The sequence below is a fragment of the Garra rufa genome, chromosome 8 (genome assembly GCF_049309525.1).
Source record: "Garra rufa chromosome 8, GarRuf1.0, whole genome shotgun sequence".
NCBI classification, from domain to species: domain Eukaryota; kingdom Metazoa; phylum Chordata; class Actinopteri; order Cypriniformes; family Cyprinidae; genus Garra; species Garra rufa.
In genome coordinates, this window is record NC_133368.1 from 34030821 (window position 1) to 34047671 (window position 16851).

Consider the following 16851-nt stretch of genomic DNA (forward strand, 5'->3'; position numbering starts at 1 on the left):
CATATAAAAAAAGGAATTAAAATAAAACAAAACAACATAAAAAAATAAATGAAATGAAATAATGAATACAATAAAATTAAATGAAATAAAATAAAATAAAAATTTCAATCTCAGAGATGCCCAGGTCAGGAATTGAGTGGTTTTGTCATATGAATGAATGAATGCATTTAAACAAATGAAAACAAAACAAAGCCAAACAAAATCAAATCTGACCAGAGTCTCAACTTCAAGACATGCCCAGGCCAGATTATTATTATTATTATTTTTTTATAAATTAAATTAAATTGAATACCTGTGTCTCAACGTCAGAGATGCCCAGGTCAGACATTGAGTGTTTTTGTCATATGAATGAATGCATTTAAACGAAACAAAACAAAACATAAAGCCAAACCAAACCAGACCAGAGTCTCAACCTCAGACATGCCCAGGTCAAAAATTGAGTTTCTGTCATATGAATGAATTTACTTAAACAAAAGAAAATAAAACAAAGCCAAATAATACCAAACCAAATCAAGTCTAAACCTCAGACATGCCCAGGTCAGATGTTGAGTTTTTGTCATATGAATGAAAGCATTTAAAACAAAACAAAGAAGTTGCTTTAACTTCAAATATGGGACTATTGTTGGAAGACATTGCAAGTATTCAAATTAAAAATCTTAATGAGATTTTTTTGTTTTGCTTTCCAGTACAGTTAATCAGTACAGTTAAACAAGACAAAACACAAACAAAAAAGCTTGTGGAATAATATGACTTTTAGATTGTATAATTAACATTTATTTACTTTCCCTTATGAAAAAACTAATTGTTTTTTTTTCTTTTAAAGACAAACTGAACCAAGCTTATTGTGATTTTTATTAAAACGTTGCTCAAACCTAAATCAGAAAAATACTGCGGCGTTGTGGCGCCTCAGTCTCTCACATCATTGCTCTTTTGCATAGGAGTTTTGTAACTTGCTGAGACAGTTGGGTTCACTCAAAATGGCCTTCTTAAATTAAAGCCATCACTCACGTCCACACACACGCCTTTGCTGTGTGTGCGATGATGCTTTTATCCCGGTGTTGTAGTGCAACCACATTGTTAGAGCTGTGCATTAGACACTGACCTGTTGCTTCATTTCTCATCCTGTTTTTCCAGCCCGAAGTAAATGCGTTCAGACGGCACAGCTGTGAACCTTCAAAGGGCTCCCTATTTGCATGTCCTGGGCACACACACGTCTCTAGACAAAACCATGCACTACCCTTATTCAGGCCTACAGAGCGGGGTGTTCACCCCCATGCTACACTGCCTCTATTTTTCCGATGGTGAATATAGTGCAGGAATGTGAAGTGAGAGAGAGACGGCTCAGGGAATGCCGTGGGGGAAGGAGATGCTAGAGAGGATATCTGCGCCCTCTTGTGTAAGGTTCAGCGTTCTTAGACAATGAGGCGAAGGTATTGAGAGTCATGTCACATCTTTGAGGGCGGTGGTAAATGGGGATGGGGCCGCTTGAATAGGCCACTCTGTTAAAGGACAAAACAGGGCGGTGCCTCGGCTTGCCTATTGAAGCACACGGACCTTGAAGATCCGCCAATGAGACGGATAGCCTTGCTGCTCCAGCTGGCTAAATGGGGCGGAGCCATCATGCTTTAATCAGGGGCCTCCTTAATGAGTATGCAAATTACATTTTCATCCCAAACCAGTGAAGTTTTGGAGGGAAGGGAGTGTTTATGCAAACTCAAATACTGCACTTTAAGTATTAGTAACTGCTGTTTTTGACTTGTTTTCGGGTAAAATATTTAAACATCTTAAAAAAATAAATTTACACGAGAAGCCAATTATTTCATTTTATTATTTTATTTAATTGTATTTTATTTTTGTCAGTGAGGTCAAATAAAATCTTGAAAGATATTTCCTGAAAACAAATCTTAATAAGTACAATTAGCAGAAGGCAAGTATTAAATTAAAAACACTTTGCAAGAAAATTCATATGCATGGTTTACATGCCCTATTAAAAAGTGTTATCAGTGTCTAGAGGTCTGTACTTTATCCAGGAAATTTTTATTTTATTTTATTTTATTTTATTTTATTTTATTTTATTTTATTTTATTTTATTTTATTTTATTTTATTTTATTTTATTTTATTTTATTTTATTTTATTTTATTTTTTTTGTTTTGTTTTGTTTTGTTTTGTTTTGTTTTGTTTTGTTTTGCTAGTGGGGTTAAAGAAAGATATTTCCTGAAAACAAATCTTAATATCTTATAATTAAGTACAAGTAAAGTTTTTTTTTTAAAGAATAAAAAAAAAAAAAAAAAAAATTTTTTACTATTTGAAATTTTGTTGGAGTCTATATTCAAATACATTTTTGTTTAATTAAAAACCTAAAAAAAATACCTATTTTTTATTACTCTGGCCTTTTTATTTATTTATTTATTTTTTACATTTATTAGATGCTTTAGAAGGTGCTTTAGCTTCGAATATGAGAAGCAGAAGGTAAGTATTAAATTCAAAACACTGTCTGCAAGAAAATTCATATGCATGTTTTACATACAATTTCGGAAAGTATCATTTTATTTTATTTTATTTTTTATTTTAGGTTTACCAGAGGGGTAAAAAAAATAGAGAATAGGAAAAAGATGTTCATATATTTAGAAAAAATATTTTATTTTATATAAAAGAATTAAGAATAAAAACACACAAATACTTTTTTCTTCGATTTTAAATTTTGTTGGATCCTATATTTTAATAAATTTAGTTTAATTTAAAACCTAATGATTAAGACTTTGCTGTTTTACATGTTTGGAATTTTTTTGACAGACTGTATGTCCTAAATTTTTTATTTATTTATTTATTTAATTTACATACATTTTCAAAAAGTGTTGTCAGTGTCTAGAGTACTTTACCCAGGAAAGTTTAGTTCGACAGTATCTTATCTTAAGCTACTTTGACCAAGCCAAAAAAAAAATATTTTATTTTATTTTATTTTATTTTATTTTTGCCAGTGTCTTGATGTCTTAATGTCAGAAAATCTACGAAAGTGTGCAATGACTGTATGATGACTGTATTAAATGTTTAAAAATGAACATTTTGCACAGGCTGTATATCCTGAAAAAAATCTTTGACATAGGGTACAAATGAGACAAGCAACTGTCTGGCTCTTTTTTTACATTTAGCAGATGCTTTAGAAGGTGCTTTAGCTTTAAATATGAGACTGTTGTTCAAAAACAGAAGGCAAGTATTAAATTCAAAACACCTTCTGCAAGAAAATTCATATGTATGATTTACATACTATTTCAAAAAGTGCTGTCAGAGTCTAGATCTCTGTACTTTAGCCAGGAAAGTTTAGTTTGAGCCAGTTTTCATTGGTTTAATATGTGTTTTAAATTGTTCATAATGATCCCTTGTGCTGTGTTTTTATGACCTTGTATGACTGAGATATATTTGAAGAATATTTTTATTTTTGAAAAATGAATTTGTCAACACATTGTGGGAAGATTGATTCAAAACGCTATCTTCTTGATGATGAGTAACAAGTGCTTGAAGGTGGCCTGAGGACAGGTGCAATGTCCCATGATATGCTTTCCCGTTATAACACTTGTAATGTGCCACCGAGACAATAGCCTTATCAACGGAAGCACACAGCTTGCAAACTGGGTAATTCTCCTCCATCCTGCCCTATCTTGTGCTCGTATTAGCATTTCCTCAATGCTTGATGTGAACGGAATGCATTTTCAAGCCCGGCGTTGTTTCTGTGCCTTGCTAATTTATGTATAAATAAATCCCAACTATTTTATCCCTCCATGAAAAATTCATGATACTATTTCATGAGGATGCCAGGGGCAGGGCGCTTGGTGCCGCCATCATTATTAGAACAGATGAAGTTTGAGTAATTATGCCACAAATAGTGGTGCTGAGTGCGATTTCTGAGCTAGTGCACATACACGGTGCGTTGGCCTCATTAGACCACCGAGATCCAATTGCGGAGCCACATTAGACTGCTCAGTCTCAGCGCACATGCCTCACTGCGATTTTCCCTTTGACAGCTTTGTAGGCGAAACGGATGCTCATCTGTGATTTCAACATCTTTTATACCCTTTAAGGAGTGTTACAGCTATTCCCAATGAAAAAAAGTGCATTTTGGAATACTTTATAGTGCATCGTTTGTTATTCAATCATCATAGGGATGCGAAACTGTCGTTTATCTCTCTTAGCATATGTCTCTATTTTCCTCAAACCGCTCCATTTGAAAGCAAGCTACTGTGAGTCTATTTTTCACCCACAGTATCGATTGTTTTTAGTTTAAAAGTAAATCATTGTAGCTGTTTTTTTATATAAGTTTTTTTTTTTAAATTGAGATCATTTTAACAATAATAGTAATATAATAGTATTAATTGTGAACTATTATTGATAAAAATAATATTTTATATTTTATTTATTTTATTGTATTTTACAGACGGTACTAAATGAAGTATCCAGTATAAGAAAAAATATTAAAAAAGGATTTGAAATGTATCGTTGGTGTTGTTAACCTTTTAATATATTTTTTTATTTTATTGATGATGATGAAATCCAGTATAAGAAAAAAGTTTAGAAAAAAGATTAGAAACGTATTAGTAATAGTAGCAGCATTAATAGTAGCATCAGCAGATGCTGCAGCAGCAGCAATAATAACAACCATTTACATTATATTATTTCATTTTTATTGTTATTGCTAAAGCTAAATGAAATCCAGTATAAATAAAAGACCACATTTCTTGCTGTTGTTTATGACGGGGTACTTGATCCGTACTGATGGGGTTATGGGGTGTATAAGACAAAAAAGGTAGAAAAACTCTGGCTTAATGAACAAACAGTTACGTCATTACCTCTGCATGCTTCTAATCTATATATTACCTCATCCTCTTTGGCATAACGCTTGTCAGAAGCAATTTATCATTCAAAGGTTCAAACCTCCCACCAGTGAAAAGCTCTCCCATTGCCACTCACCACAGCCTGGTGGATTCTGGGCCCCCATCGGTGGCAGGGTTTCCAACTTCACATTCAAGCCTTTGCCAAACATGGCATACAGTGTGCTTTTCACAGCCTGCCTCTTCAGAATGCTCTTTGGGAATAGCATTGGAGGCTTGGCATTGTTCCAGTGTGGTGTGAAGAGAGGGACTGCCGTGGCTAAGGTCAGGGTTAAGCTGACGGATTCTTCCAGAAAACAGGGGCTCACAGACAAGATGTTAATGACCTGAACGATGACTCACCGCTTAGGCATCCATCACAAACATGTCTCAGTCCTGAAACACACATGAATGCAAACACAAACAAAAGAGCACCAGATCTGTGTGGCATTGGGTCGCTTTGTCGTACCTGACAACTTTGGTGTTGTGAAAGGATTAGTTCAGTTCTAGAATAAAAATTTCCTGATAATTTACTCACCCCCATGTCATTCATGATATTCATGTCTTTCTTCCTTTACGTTTCTGTACGTCTTTCTAACGTTCCAGGATTTTTCTCCATATAGTGGACTTCAATGGGAGCCAATGGGGTTGAAGGTCCAAATTGCAGTTTCAATGCAGCTTCAAAGGGCTCTACATGATCCCAGCTGAGGAATAAGGGTGTTGTCTAGCAAAATGATTGGTCATTCAATAAAAAAACCTTACCAATATAATTACGTAATGCCTGAAGTCACGGATGTGCATCGCAGAGCATTTGTGGTTAAAAAGTATACAAATTTGTCTTTTTTTAAAAAAATGACCAATCGGTTCATTAGATAAGACCCTTGTTTCTAGGCTGGGATCATGTAGAGCCCCTTAGATCTGCATTGAAACTACAATTTGGCCTTTAACTCGTTGAAGTCCACTATATAGAGAAAAACCCTGGAATGTTTTCTTCAAAAACTTCAATTTCTTTTCGACTGAGGAAAGAAAGACATGGACATCTTAAATGATATGGTGGTGAGTAAATTATTAGAAAAGTTTTATTCTGGAAGTAAACTAATCCTTCAAATACTTTGACTGGAATGAAGGAGGTAGCTAAATGTATACATGCAACCGTTTCTCAGTAATAAATCCTCAGTTCTCTCACAAATGAAAGTTCTACCATTATTTACTCACCCTGGTGTAGTTTCAAGGCCTTATGACTTTCTTCTGTTTTTTTTTTTCGGCTCCTTTCCATACAGTGAAAGTGAGTGGAAGTGATTTCTGGTTAACTCCTAATATGATGAAAAAATATTGGCCTCTGCAATAGTTCTCAAATCTTATTTATATATTGCATCAAGATATGTCAATGTGAATGATGACAAAATAGCAGTGATTCTTATGTTTGTCCTGCGGTGTGGGACAAAGTCTTTTTGAATTTTCGACTTGTAGATTGATGTATTTTTCTTTGTATCAACTCACCGACCCATAATATAAAGTGCTGGTTAGCAGCTGATTACATATGTGACCCTGGACCACAAAACCAGTCTTAAGTCGCTGGGGTATATTTGTAGCAATAGCCAAAAATACATTGCATGGGTCAAAATTTTTGATTTTTCTTTTATGCCAAAAATCATTAAGGAATTAAGTAAAGTTCATGTTCCATGAAGTTTTTTTGTAAAATTCCTACTGTAAACATATCAAAATGTAATTTTTGATTTGTAATATGCATTGTTAAGAACCTAATTTGGACAACTTTAAAGGTGATTTTCTCAGTCTTTTAGATTTTTTTGCATCCTCAGATTTCTGATTTCAAATAGATGTATCTCGGCCAAATATTGTCCTATCCTAACAAACCATACATCAATAGAAAGCTTATTTATTGAGCTTTCATATGATGTATAAATCTCAGTTTTGTCAAATTTAACCTTATGACTGGTTTTGTGGTCCAGGGTCACATATAATCTGGATTACATAATCAGATTCCAAAAATTAAGTATGTGTAATTATATTATAATTCATTTTAAAATACTTGTAATCTGATTACAGTTACTTTTTATTGATTACATAATTCCATATTATTCACACAATAGCAATAAATCAAAATCACAAACCTCAGTTTGGAAAACCTTGATGTGTGGTAATATAATGCACTTCATGTTAACAGCAACAAATGGAATATCTTTCTTTTTGTATTATTATATCAATATGGTACAACATTATGCTATGTAAATCATTGTGAAAAAATAGTTAGGGCAAAAGTAATTTAAAAGTAATCAAAACGTAGTCTGATTATATTACCAAAAATGTGCAATAAGTAATGTACATACAAGTTTTTTGTAATGTAACTATTTGTAGTTAATCTACCCATCTCTGATCATATATGTGACCCTGGACCATAAAACCATATAGTCATAAGTAGCACGGATATATTTGTAGCAATAGCCAACAATACATTGTATGGTCCAAAATTATCGATTTTTCTTGTGTGCCAAAAAAATCATTAGGATATTAGGTAAATGTCCATGTTCCATGAAGACATTTTGTACATTTCCTACCATAAATATTTCAAAACTTAAATTTTGATTAATAATATGCATTGCTAAGAGATTTTTTTGCACCCTCAGATTCTAGATTTTCTAATAGTTGTATCTCGGCCAAATATTATCCTATCCTCACAAACCATACATCAATGGAAAGCTTATTTATTTAAAGAATTGACCCTTATGACTGGTTTTGTGGTTCAGGGTCACATACAGTATAATCTGAAAGGTGAATTGCGCCACTTATCGCACAAAAGAAATATAATTTATTAAGTCTGACAGTCATTTCACTTTTGGGCATAATAGTTCATCGATTTTTCTTTTTTGCTTTTAATTTTTTCTTGACGTCAGTGTCATTCTTATCCAATCCAGTCTCTCTTTAATCAAATCCAAATACAAGCAATGTTTGCTGTTTTTAATTGCCTTGTGGGAAAAATGAATCCTGAATATCTTGAATCTCTCTTAAGCACGTCAACTCTGTGTCTGGAGCTGTTCATACATCTATGTGATCAAGTTGTCTATTTCTCTTCCTGCTTGCTTAGCCATCTAATATTCCTCCAGGTTCATAAATGTATGTTCAGAATAATTATGATTCAGTCCCATCAGTCAGGGCTCACTTGAGCCACAGCATGACAGGTCATGTAAGAGGAAACTGTGCGCTATTAATACACTAAACCAATTACCATCAGCTTTATCGGCTTCATATTGAAGGGTTTCTTATTTTTCAAAAATTTCCGATGGTAAGCCATACTAACGAATTGACTATATTTAGGATCTGAAACCAATGGGATCTCAAGCTGAGGGAAAAAGGTGGTAGCTTTGTACTTGTATCCGGATAATTTGAGAAAGTGTGTGTGATTGTGCACATGCTGGACACACAGCTCTAAGGGGGCATAATTGGGCAGAGGAAAATGGAGTGGCTTGTGCTGGTGAAAAAAATAAAAAAGAGAGAAGACGACGAGGTCTCCGTGCTTGAATGAGACTAGGGGATGGTATTTACATGCAAATTGCATCTGGTCTTCCAACTGTCTAGTTACCTCACCCTTTTAAGCCGCTGGCCCACTTATCATGCTGTTTACACAATAAACACCACAATAAGGTTAATGTCTTTTGATGCATCTGGCTAAATGCAATATTATCATCAACAGTTGCGTAACCTGGCTCCTGCTTTATTGCAAACAGCTGCTGGGCAACTGCGAATCACGACAAGTCACTTTTTTGGGGGTTTATTTTGGTTTCCTAGGCAACGGAATGGGGCCCAGACGAAGACACCAGGAGGTCCTGTCAAAGCAAAGGGAAGACGGAGGTAACTTTAAACCCCCAGGTTCTCTGTTGAATAGGCACATTTCTTTTAAAACGCTGACAGCCCATTGGCCGGAGGGGTCGGGTATTGTTGAGGTTTGTGGGAGGGCAATATGTTCAGCTTACTTATTCAGTATTTTTAAAGCCCAGAGGTCAGTATTTTCTTTCTTGAGCGTATCATTCGCTGAATGTGAAAGGCAAAATGAAAAATCCACTAGCAGATTAAAGCATTGCCAGAAAAAAGCTTAGCGCTTTAGAATAGATCTAAACACAGGTTCTTTACACCACTCTTAACCAACACTGAAACTAGTTTCTGATTTTAAAACTTTCTCTTTTCCTATATTATTATTAAAGGAATAGTTCACCCAAAAATGAAAATTTGATGTTTATCTGCTTACCACCAGGGCATCCAAGATGTAGATGACTTTGTTTCTTCAGTAGAACACAAACAAAGATTTTGAACTCAAACCGTTGCAGTCTGTCAGTCATATAATGGCAGTCAATGGGCACCAAATCTTTGAGAGTAAAAAAAACATACACAGACAAAACCAAATTAAACCCTGCATCTTGTGACGATACATTGAGGTCTTAAGACACAAAACGATCGGTCTGTGCAAGAAACTGAACAGTATTTATATCATTATTTACCTCTGATCCACCACAACATTCAAATGTATGGAGCATGTTCACAACAGCCGGCGTGTGGCGCCTCATCGTGCTCTGGCAATGTATTGGGTGAAAAGTCAACACTCCTGGATGAGTTCGCACAAGGAAACTTAATCTTTTAGTTTTTAATCGGTTGCCAGAATCAGGATGAGCACAAGCAATTACCATTTTGAGTGGCCGCTATGCACTATGTAAACAATGAGTGAGGTATACGCACGACAGATCACTTCCATGCAGAAATACTGTTCAGTTTCTTGCACAGATTGTTCATTTTGTGTCTTAACACCTCAATGTATCGTCACGAGCCACAGGGTTTAATTTGGTTTTGTCTATATATTTTTTTTTACTCTCAAATATTTGGTGCCCATTGACTGCCATTATATGACTGACAGACTGCAACGGTTTGAGTTCTACTGAAATAACAAAGTCACCTACATCTTGGATGCCCTGGGGGTAAGCAGATAAACATAAAATTTTCATTTTTGGGTGAACTATCCCTTTAACAAGAACAGTGCCATCATTGCCTTGCACACATCTTCTGCTTAGACCGATCTGCTGTTCATTTATTCCGTAAATGGTGAACTATAAACCAACATGCTGGCAGTTCTCATCCCGAGTAGACGGTACAAATCACAGTCTATTTCCTTAGCTGTTAATTTAGGCCGTGTGGCTTTATGCCTCAGTGGCGTTAGGATGCTTATCACATCCCTCCCTGTTTGAAATGCTGTCACTTTTACAGTCAGCTGCACAAAAAGGTTGATGCTGTGACTCGCTGATCCAGTGTTAGACAGGATTATTTTTGGTTTGTTGTAGTACAAATGAAAGCTGAGGTAATCTCACTCTTTGGTGAAGCGTAAGTGCTCTCAGAGGAAACTGAATGAATGTTAATCATTTCTATAATCATTTTAAAACAGTCCCAAAATGACTGGGCAAGAATCCCACAACAGCTCCCTCTGGGTGAACTGGATTTCTTTGATCAATTTGCAGTACTGTTCAAATGTTTGGGGTCAGTAATATATTATGAAAGAAATCAATAATTTTATTCTGCAAGGATGCATTAAATTGATAAAAGGTGACAGTAGACACACTTGCATTGTATAAAAAACTGTATTTTAAGTAAATGCTGTTTTTGAACTTTTTATTCATCAAAGAATAATGAAAATACTTTCATGGTCTCCACAAAAATATTAAGCAGCACAGATGTTTTCTATTGATAATATTAGAATGATTTCTAAAGGCTGAAAATTCAGCTTTGTAAATTTATAAATAAAATAGAAAACTGCTATTTTAAACTGTAATAATATTCATGTATTACTGTATTTTCTTGATATTTCATAATCCTATTGTATTTTTGGATCAAATAAATGCAGCCTGGGTGAGCTTAGGAGACTCCAAAACTCAAATGGTGATTAATTTTTTTTAAAGGTATCCTACTAAGGATTTTTAATAATTATTATTATTATTATTATTATTAATCAGTCCTCATTAGTTCCAAATTATAACAGACATAACATTAGCATTTCTTTAAGATTTTTTGATGCATATTTCGGTAACACTTTACAATAAGGTGTCATTTATTAACATTTAGTTAATGAACGAACAAACAATGAACAATACATTTATTACACTAATTATTAATCTTTGTTAATGTTAGTTAAAATACAGTTGTTCATTGTTTGTTCATGTTAGTTTACAGTGCATTAACTCATTTTGACAAGCACCAATTGTGATTTTAATAATGCAAAGTAAATGCTGAAATGAACATGAACTAAGATTAATACATTCTGTAGAAGTATTCTAAGTTCATGTTAACTAAAGAACCTTATTGTAAAGTGTTACCGTACTTTCCTTTATTGCGTATAGATGGCCGGATGATTTGCCAGATTTGATTTACTGAATCCCACAATGCAATATTTCTAAATTGGAGTTTCTGTTTCCACTATGATTCATGAACCAATGTCTGCTGAGACTTCTTTTTCTTGAAATCCTTGAAATCTTGAAATTTGGGCTGCCAAATGTTAATTCAGAAGACATTTTCACAAATTGTTGAATTAAACATGGCACATAGTGAATTCATGCCACAGCAGTGTACAGTAGCAAACTACTATTAGCTTTTATTTTGCGATTACACACAGTGGTGGCCAAAATTATTATAACACTAGTATTTTCAGTTATTTCTATGTTTTGCTGTAGTGTGTCAGTAGGAAATATCAGTTCACATTTCCAAACATTCATTTTGCCATTATTTGTCAGACCTCTTGTGCAAACAAAAATCTCACTGGATTATTACAATTAATGGCAAAATGAATGTTTGGAAATATAAACTGATATTTCCAACTGACAGACTACAGCAAAAGATAGAAATAACTGACTTAAAACCATTTTTAATCATTTTGGCCCCTACTGTATTTTAAATGGTATGCAGTATCATAATAGTTTGAACATGCCACGGCTATTGTCATACTGTCACATGCATCTGCCCCTGCAGGCGGAGTGTCAAAACTACATCCGGGTGTTGCTTGTCAACAAGACAGAGGTGATCACCTGTGGTACCAATGCTTTCCAGCCACTTTGCATTACCAGAGAGGTAAGCATCTATCAGTTAAATGAGCTGCCTAAACTGGAGCTTTTATCAAAGTGTGTGTGGGTATGATCCATGCCGTATTGTTTTCTCAGGCAGGGAACATGAGCAGAGTGTTGGAGAGGGTGAACGGAGTGGCCCGCTGCCCTTATGACCCCCGTCATAATTCGACGGCTGTGGTGACCGAAAGCGGAGAACTGTATGCCGCCACGGTCATCGATTTCTCTGGCCGGGACCCTGTCATCTACCGCAGCCTAGGAGGAATGCCGCCTCTACGAACCGCTCAGTACAACTCCAAATGGCTTAATGGTACATTAATCTCATCATCTAATGTCTGATAGTCTAATATTCCAGGTATCGTCTGAAAAGCTTTGACATTTGTCTTGATGCCCTTCTCTTTTCCGTCCTACTAATGAGCAGCCAAATGGCTAAATGTTGTTCTTCGAATGAAAATGGTTGATGAGAGTTTATTTAATTTTGTATATGCTAATAGCACTCCCCATAGGAAAGAACATTTGTTTCCTCTAGACAACAAGATCAAACGGAAATCAAACAGTTATTTATAAGTCTCCTGCTTCTCAAATGTGTTTCTTAATAAAAAAATAAAAAAAAATCTAATTTCTGTATAGGTCTAAAAAAAAAATCACAAATTCTGTGATCAGAAAAAAAAATCTATTTGATCTCAATCATGTCTGTATTGTCTCATTTGTGTCTTTTACACAAACTTTAAGAGAAACATTTGAGCAGGTTTATAATAAACTAAAATTGAAACTAAAACTATAAAAATGTTACTTGAAATAAAATAAACATTAACTGAAATAAAAAAACTAACAAAAATTAACTTATTTCAAATTTAGCCACTGCCAAAGCATCATTTCTCATTTTTCTTAGCATAACTGTACTAAAAACAGTTTTAGAAAATGAATATAAATTGTATAGACCTATTAAGAACACTAATAAAATTACAAAAACACAGCAAAATTACTAAAACATTAACTTAAATTAAGATTATACAAATATAAACAAATAGATATATATTTAAAATTAATTCAAATATGAATAAAAACTATAATAGTATAAAATATGTCTATTGGATATTTATTTATTAGTTTTAGTTTTAGATATTTTAATCATTTACCTTAAACTAAAACAAAAAAGAAAAGAGAGAAAGAGAAAACCTTGCACCTTGGCAACTAGCTGAAGTAAAATTATTTTAATTAACTAAATGTTTGGTTTTAGTTAACTAAAATAACTCTGTTTCATGTTTGCTCTGACCCACTTAAAGTGCATACAGCATGACAAGTTCCTATATGATACCTAGCAAAAAGTGAGAAAAGTAAAGCTGCACAGTTGTGTCTTTTGTGTCGAAGGCAGTTTTTTTTGAGCAGCCCTGGCCTGTCAGAGGAGGAACCAGTCAAACATAGAGACAAACGAAACTCAGCACACTTCCTGCACAAAGTCAAAAGGTGTCAATAATCTCCCAGCTGCTGACACTGTGCCTTTTCCCATAGAAAATTCATCCAACGCCAGTCGAAATGGAATGAGCAGAAAGTTCTGATGCCAGAGAGTCATACAGTGAGGCTCCACTAAGGAGATGTCAGAGGGTACTTGAGGTGAAAGGAGAAGGACATAGACAAGGGTTGGAGAGTTAGGATTGGGCGGAGGAGACGAACGTTCAGGCATCCAGCAGTGTAATTATTCCTCATGACCGAGAGAGGGTGAAATTGCAGCTGCAACGCTTCACGTCACTCAGTCGGCCTGTAGTTCCATGTAGGTTCACACTTGAGGAGAAGGAAAGACAAAAAGAGGGAAGCAAGATTATCGAAGCTTGCGCTTTTACCTGCGGTCTGTGAGCACATACTGAACATGTTTGAACAAAATCATAATTCATAATTCAATGTGAAAGAGAATATTCAACAGGAAAAAAAATCACTTTTATTCTTTGTGAGTAGGTTGAGTCATGAAAAGTGACATTACATGAATTGTGAGTTAGCTAAAAAAGTGCTATTCATCACTGAAAAACATTTCTATTCAAATATGCTAAAAAAGCATTATTTGTAGCTAAAGTAGCTATTTGGCTAATGGGTAGCAACATTATTATATAGTGGTTTGGTAATAATATCACAACTAAATAACAATTCTCTTCAAACATGGCTTTTTTATAGTTTAGCCAAAATAAAACATGAAAGTAAAACAAGAATTGTGAATTAGCTAAAAAAAAAAGTTCGGTAACACTTTCTATAATGCCTTAAGGCATTATAATGAATGCATAATGCATTATAAAAAACCTTATAATATGTTATATCATCTCATGAGTATTCATAAGAACAGTTTTAATGTATTATATTTTTTACTTATTTGTGGTTATAGCTTTTAAGAGCATTAATTACGTCCTCATAGTTATAACGTATTATAAGTCTCATATCTTGCCATTTTACTCATGTCACTTTACTTAAAGCATACAAAAACCACTTATAAGTAATTATAATAATATTTCCCAAAGAACCCTAAGATCAGGCATCAGATCAGATGAATGTGTAATGACACATTTGTATTATCAGTTTGATTATTTTGATGATACCCTTTAGACAACTTTTGATAAGTAACTCTGCAACTCCATGTCCGCTAGCAGTAATTATCATTAGTAGTATGCTAAATATATGCTAACACTAAATTTTGATGTTTCCCCAAAAGATAAACTATTAAATTATAGTATAGGTAACTTTGCAAGTACGTGAACCTTCTACCTAGCCTAACCTTAACCTAAGTCTACTAATACTCTAAGGAGTGTTAGTTGAAATGTAGGTGGAAAGTTTAAGCTTATAGTAAATAGACTAAGTGGACCATCAAAATAAAATGTAATATCATGTAAAAAATAAATGTTATATGTTATAGTCCATTATAAATTAAGTAGATGTAATACGGCGTCCATTGAGTGTTATAAATAATCATAATCTTAAAAGTTATAACCTCAAATACTTAAGTATTATAAAGTATTATAATTGCTGTTACGATTATTCATGAGATGATATAACATATTATAAGGTTTTTTATAATGCATTATGCATTTATTATAATGCCTTAGAAATACCCTTATAATGTATTATAAATACGGGCTTCATAGAAAGTGTTACCAAAAGTTCTATTTGTAGCTGAAGTAGCTATTTGGCTAATGGGTAGCAATGGGTATCAGGTGGTTTGCCAATAGATTCACCACTAAATATCATTTAAATTCATATATGCTGTTTTTAAGTTTAGCCAAAGTAAAACATGAATTGTGAGTTAGCTATTTGTAGCTAAAGTAGCCATTTGGCTGATGGGTAGCAACTAGTGATGCGCGGGTCGGGGTTTTTTTCAACCCGCGGGTCCCGCTTTTATGTAATTATTTGGCCCGCCCCAACCCGCCCCGCACCACTGTATCTGTTTTTACAACCCGCCCCGCCCCGCACCCGCGACCATTAAATAGACATACTAGGCATTGTAATCTGTAATCCAAATGAAAACAGCCTTTATTTCAGGCAGAAAGTGCTTGGAAACATCGCCCTGTAAACTGGCGACAACATACGATTATGAATATGAACCATAAATCTTGTCATATTAATAACAAGATAATCAGTGGTGTAACGTTAGTGGTGCTGGAAGAAAAGTGGGTATAGCCTACGCTTCATTTATGAATTTCGTTTTGAACTTTCTATTTGAACGCATTCGTTTACTGGATCCTTGGACTGAAAAGTTTACAGGGGTTCGCTGGTTTAAGGAATTTCTGATCGTAAAAATCTGCTTCTTTTTATTTGTAAGGTATTGTTTTCGTTATTATGTACTGTTTCGGGCGCAGGCGCATCAGGCTTAATCATCAAATACATTTCAAAGCAAGCCGGCGCCACGGCCCTGACTGCATCATTACTGTCTTTATTGGGTGTTTTTAGCGAATATGTACATTTATTCACATATGACTGAATGTGGTTGACTGTCCTGATTTTGGCTAATGCAGCACACTACTGAATAATGCGCATCAGAGAAGATTTAAAAATAGGTATACGCATAGCCGCCTGATAAAGTGGGTATGCTCTCCACTACACCACTGTAGATAATGATAAACATTTTCAACATTTACAAAGCAGCGTTTGTATTCGTCTAGGCTAAACATTTTTTATTTATTTCAAATGTGTATAGGTTTACAGCCTACGCTAAATAACCACTAAACTTTTGCTTTATTTAACAGACGGAAATGTTCATTTAGCGTTTTTACGTTCGCTGTGCAAAAAAAGAATGGCATCCACTGTACCGGGGTTTAATCTATTTCGCCTCGACTCCAGCACCAGGCCAGCAGAGCTGAATGTGCGCTCGCTTGAAGCGCTTATGGCTGGCAGCGGGAGCTACTTAGCGCTTGCGTGTCGTGTCGTGTCGTGTTGATAACCTTATTAAAGAACTTAATAAAATAAGAAAATAGATATTCCCAAATATTAAATAATATTTTAAATTGAATTGCACGCAACATACATAGATTTTTTTATTTTATTTTGTTTTTAATGACCCGCCCCAACCCGCCCCGCAAATAAAGTGACAGTTTCTTTACCCGCTCCAACCCGACCCGCGGGTTACTCCGCGATGAGACGACCCGCGCATCACTAGTAGCAACATTATCGAATGGTTTGCTAATAGTATCACAAACTGAGTCTTCAACCCTGTTGAAAAAAACAAGCATATTCTGGTTAGGTATGTTTTGGTGCTAGGATGCTGGTTTTAGCTGGTTTATGCTGGTCCTTTGCTGCTTTATGCTGGTCCTTAGCTGGTCAAGGGCCAGCATAAACCAGCAAAGGGCCAGCATTAACGTAAACCAGCTGAGGGCCAGCATAAACCAGCAAAGGACAAAGGCAT

The 16851-nt window shown here is 34.8% G+C and overlaps 1 protein-coding gene across 1 annotated transcript in view; it reads left to right on the plus strand.

The window, feature by feature from the left end:
• Positions 1–16851, plus strand: part of sema5ba (sema domain, seven thrombospondin repeats (type 1 and type 1-like), transmembrane domain (TM) and short cytoplasmic domain, (semaphorin) 5Ba) — a 187043-nt gene that overhangs the window by 105894 nt on the left and 64298 nt on the right. The window contains exons 6-8 of the mRNA XM_073845086.1: positions 8668–8730; positions 11881–11979; positions 12069–12282. Coding sequence (XP_073701187.1) covers positions 8668–8730; positions 11881–11979; positions 12069–12282 — 376 coding nt within the window. The remainder of the gene's footprint in view (positions 1–8667; positions 8731–11880; positions 11980–12068; positions 12283–16851) is intronic.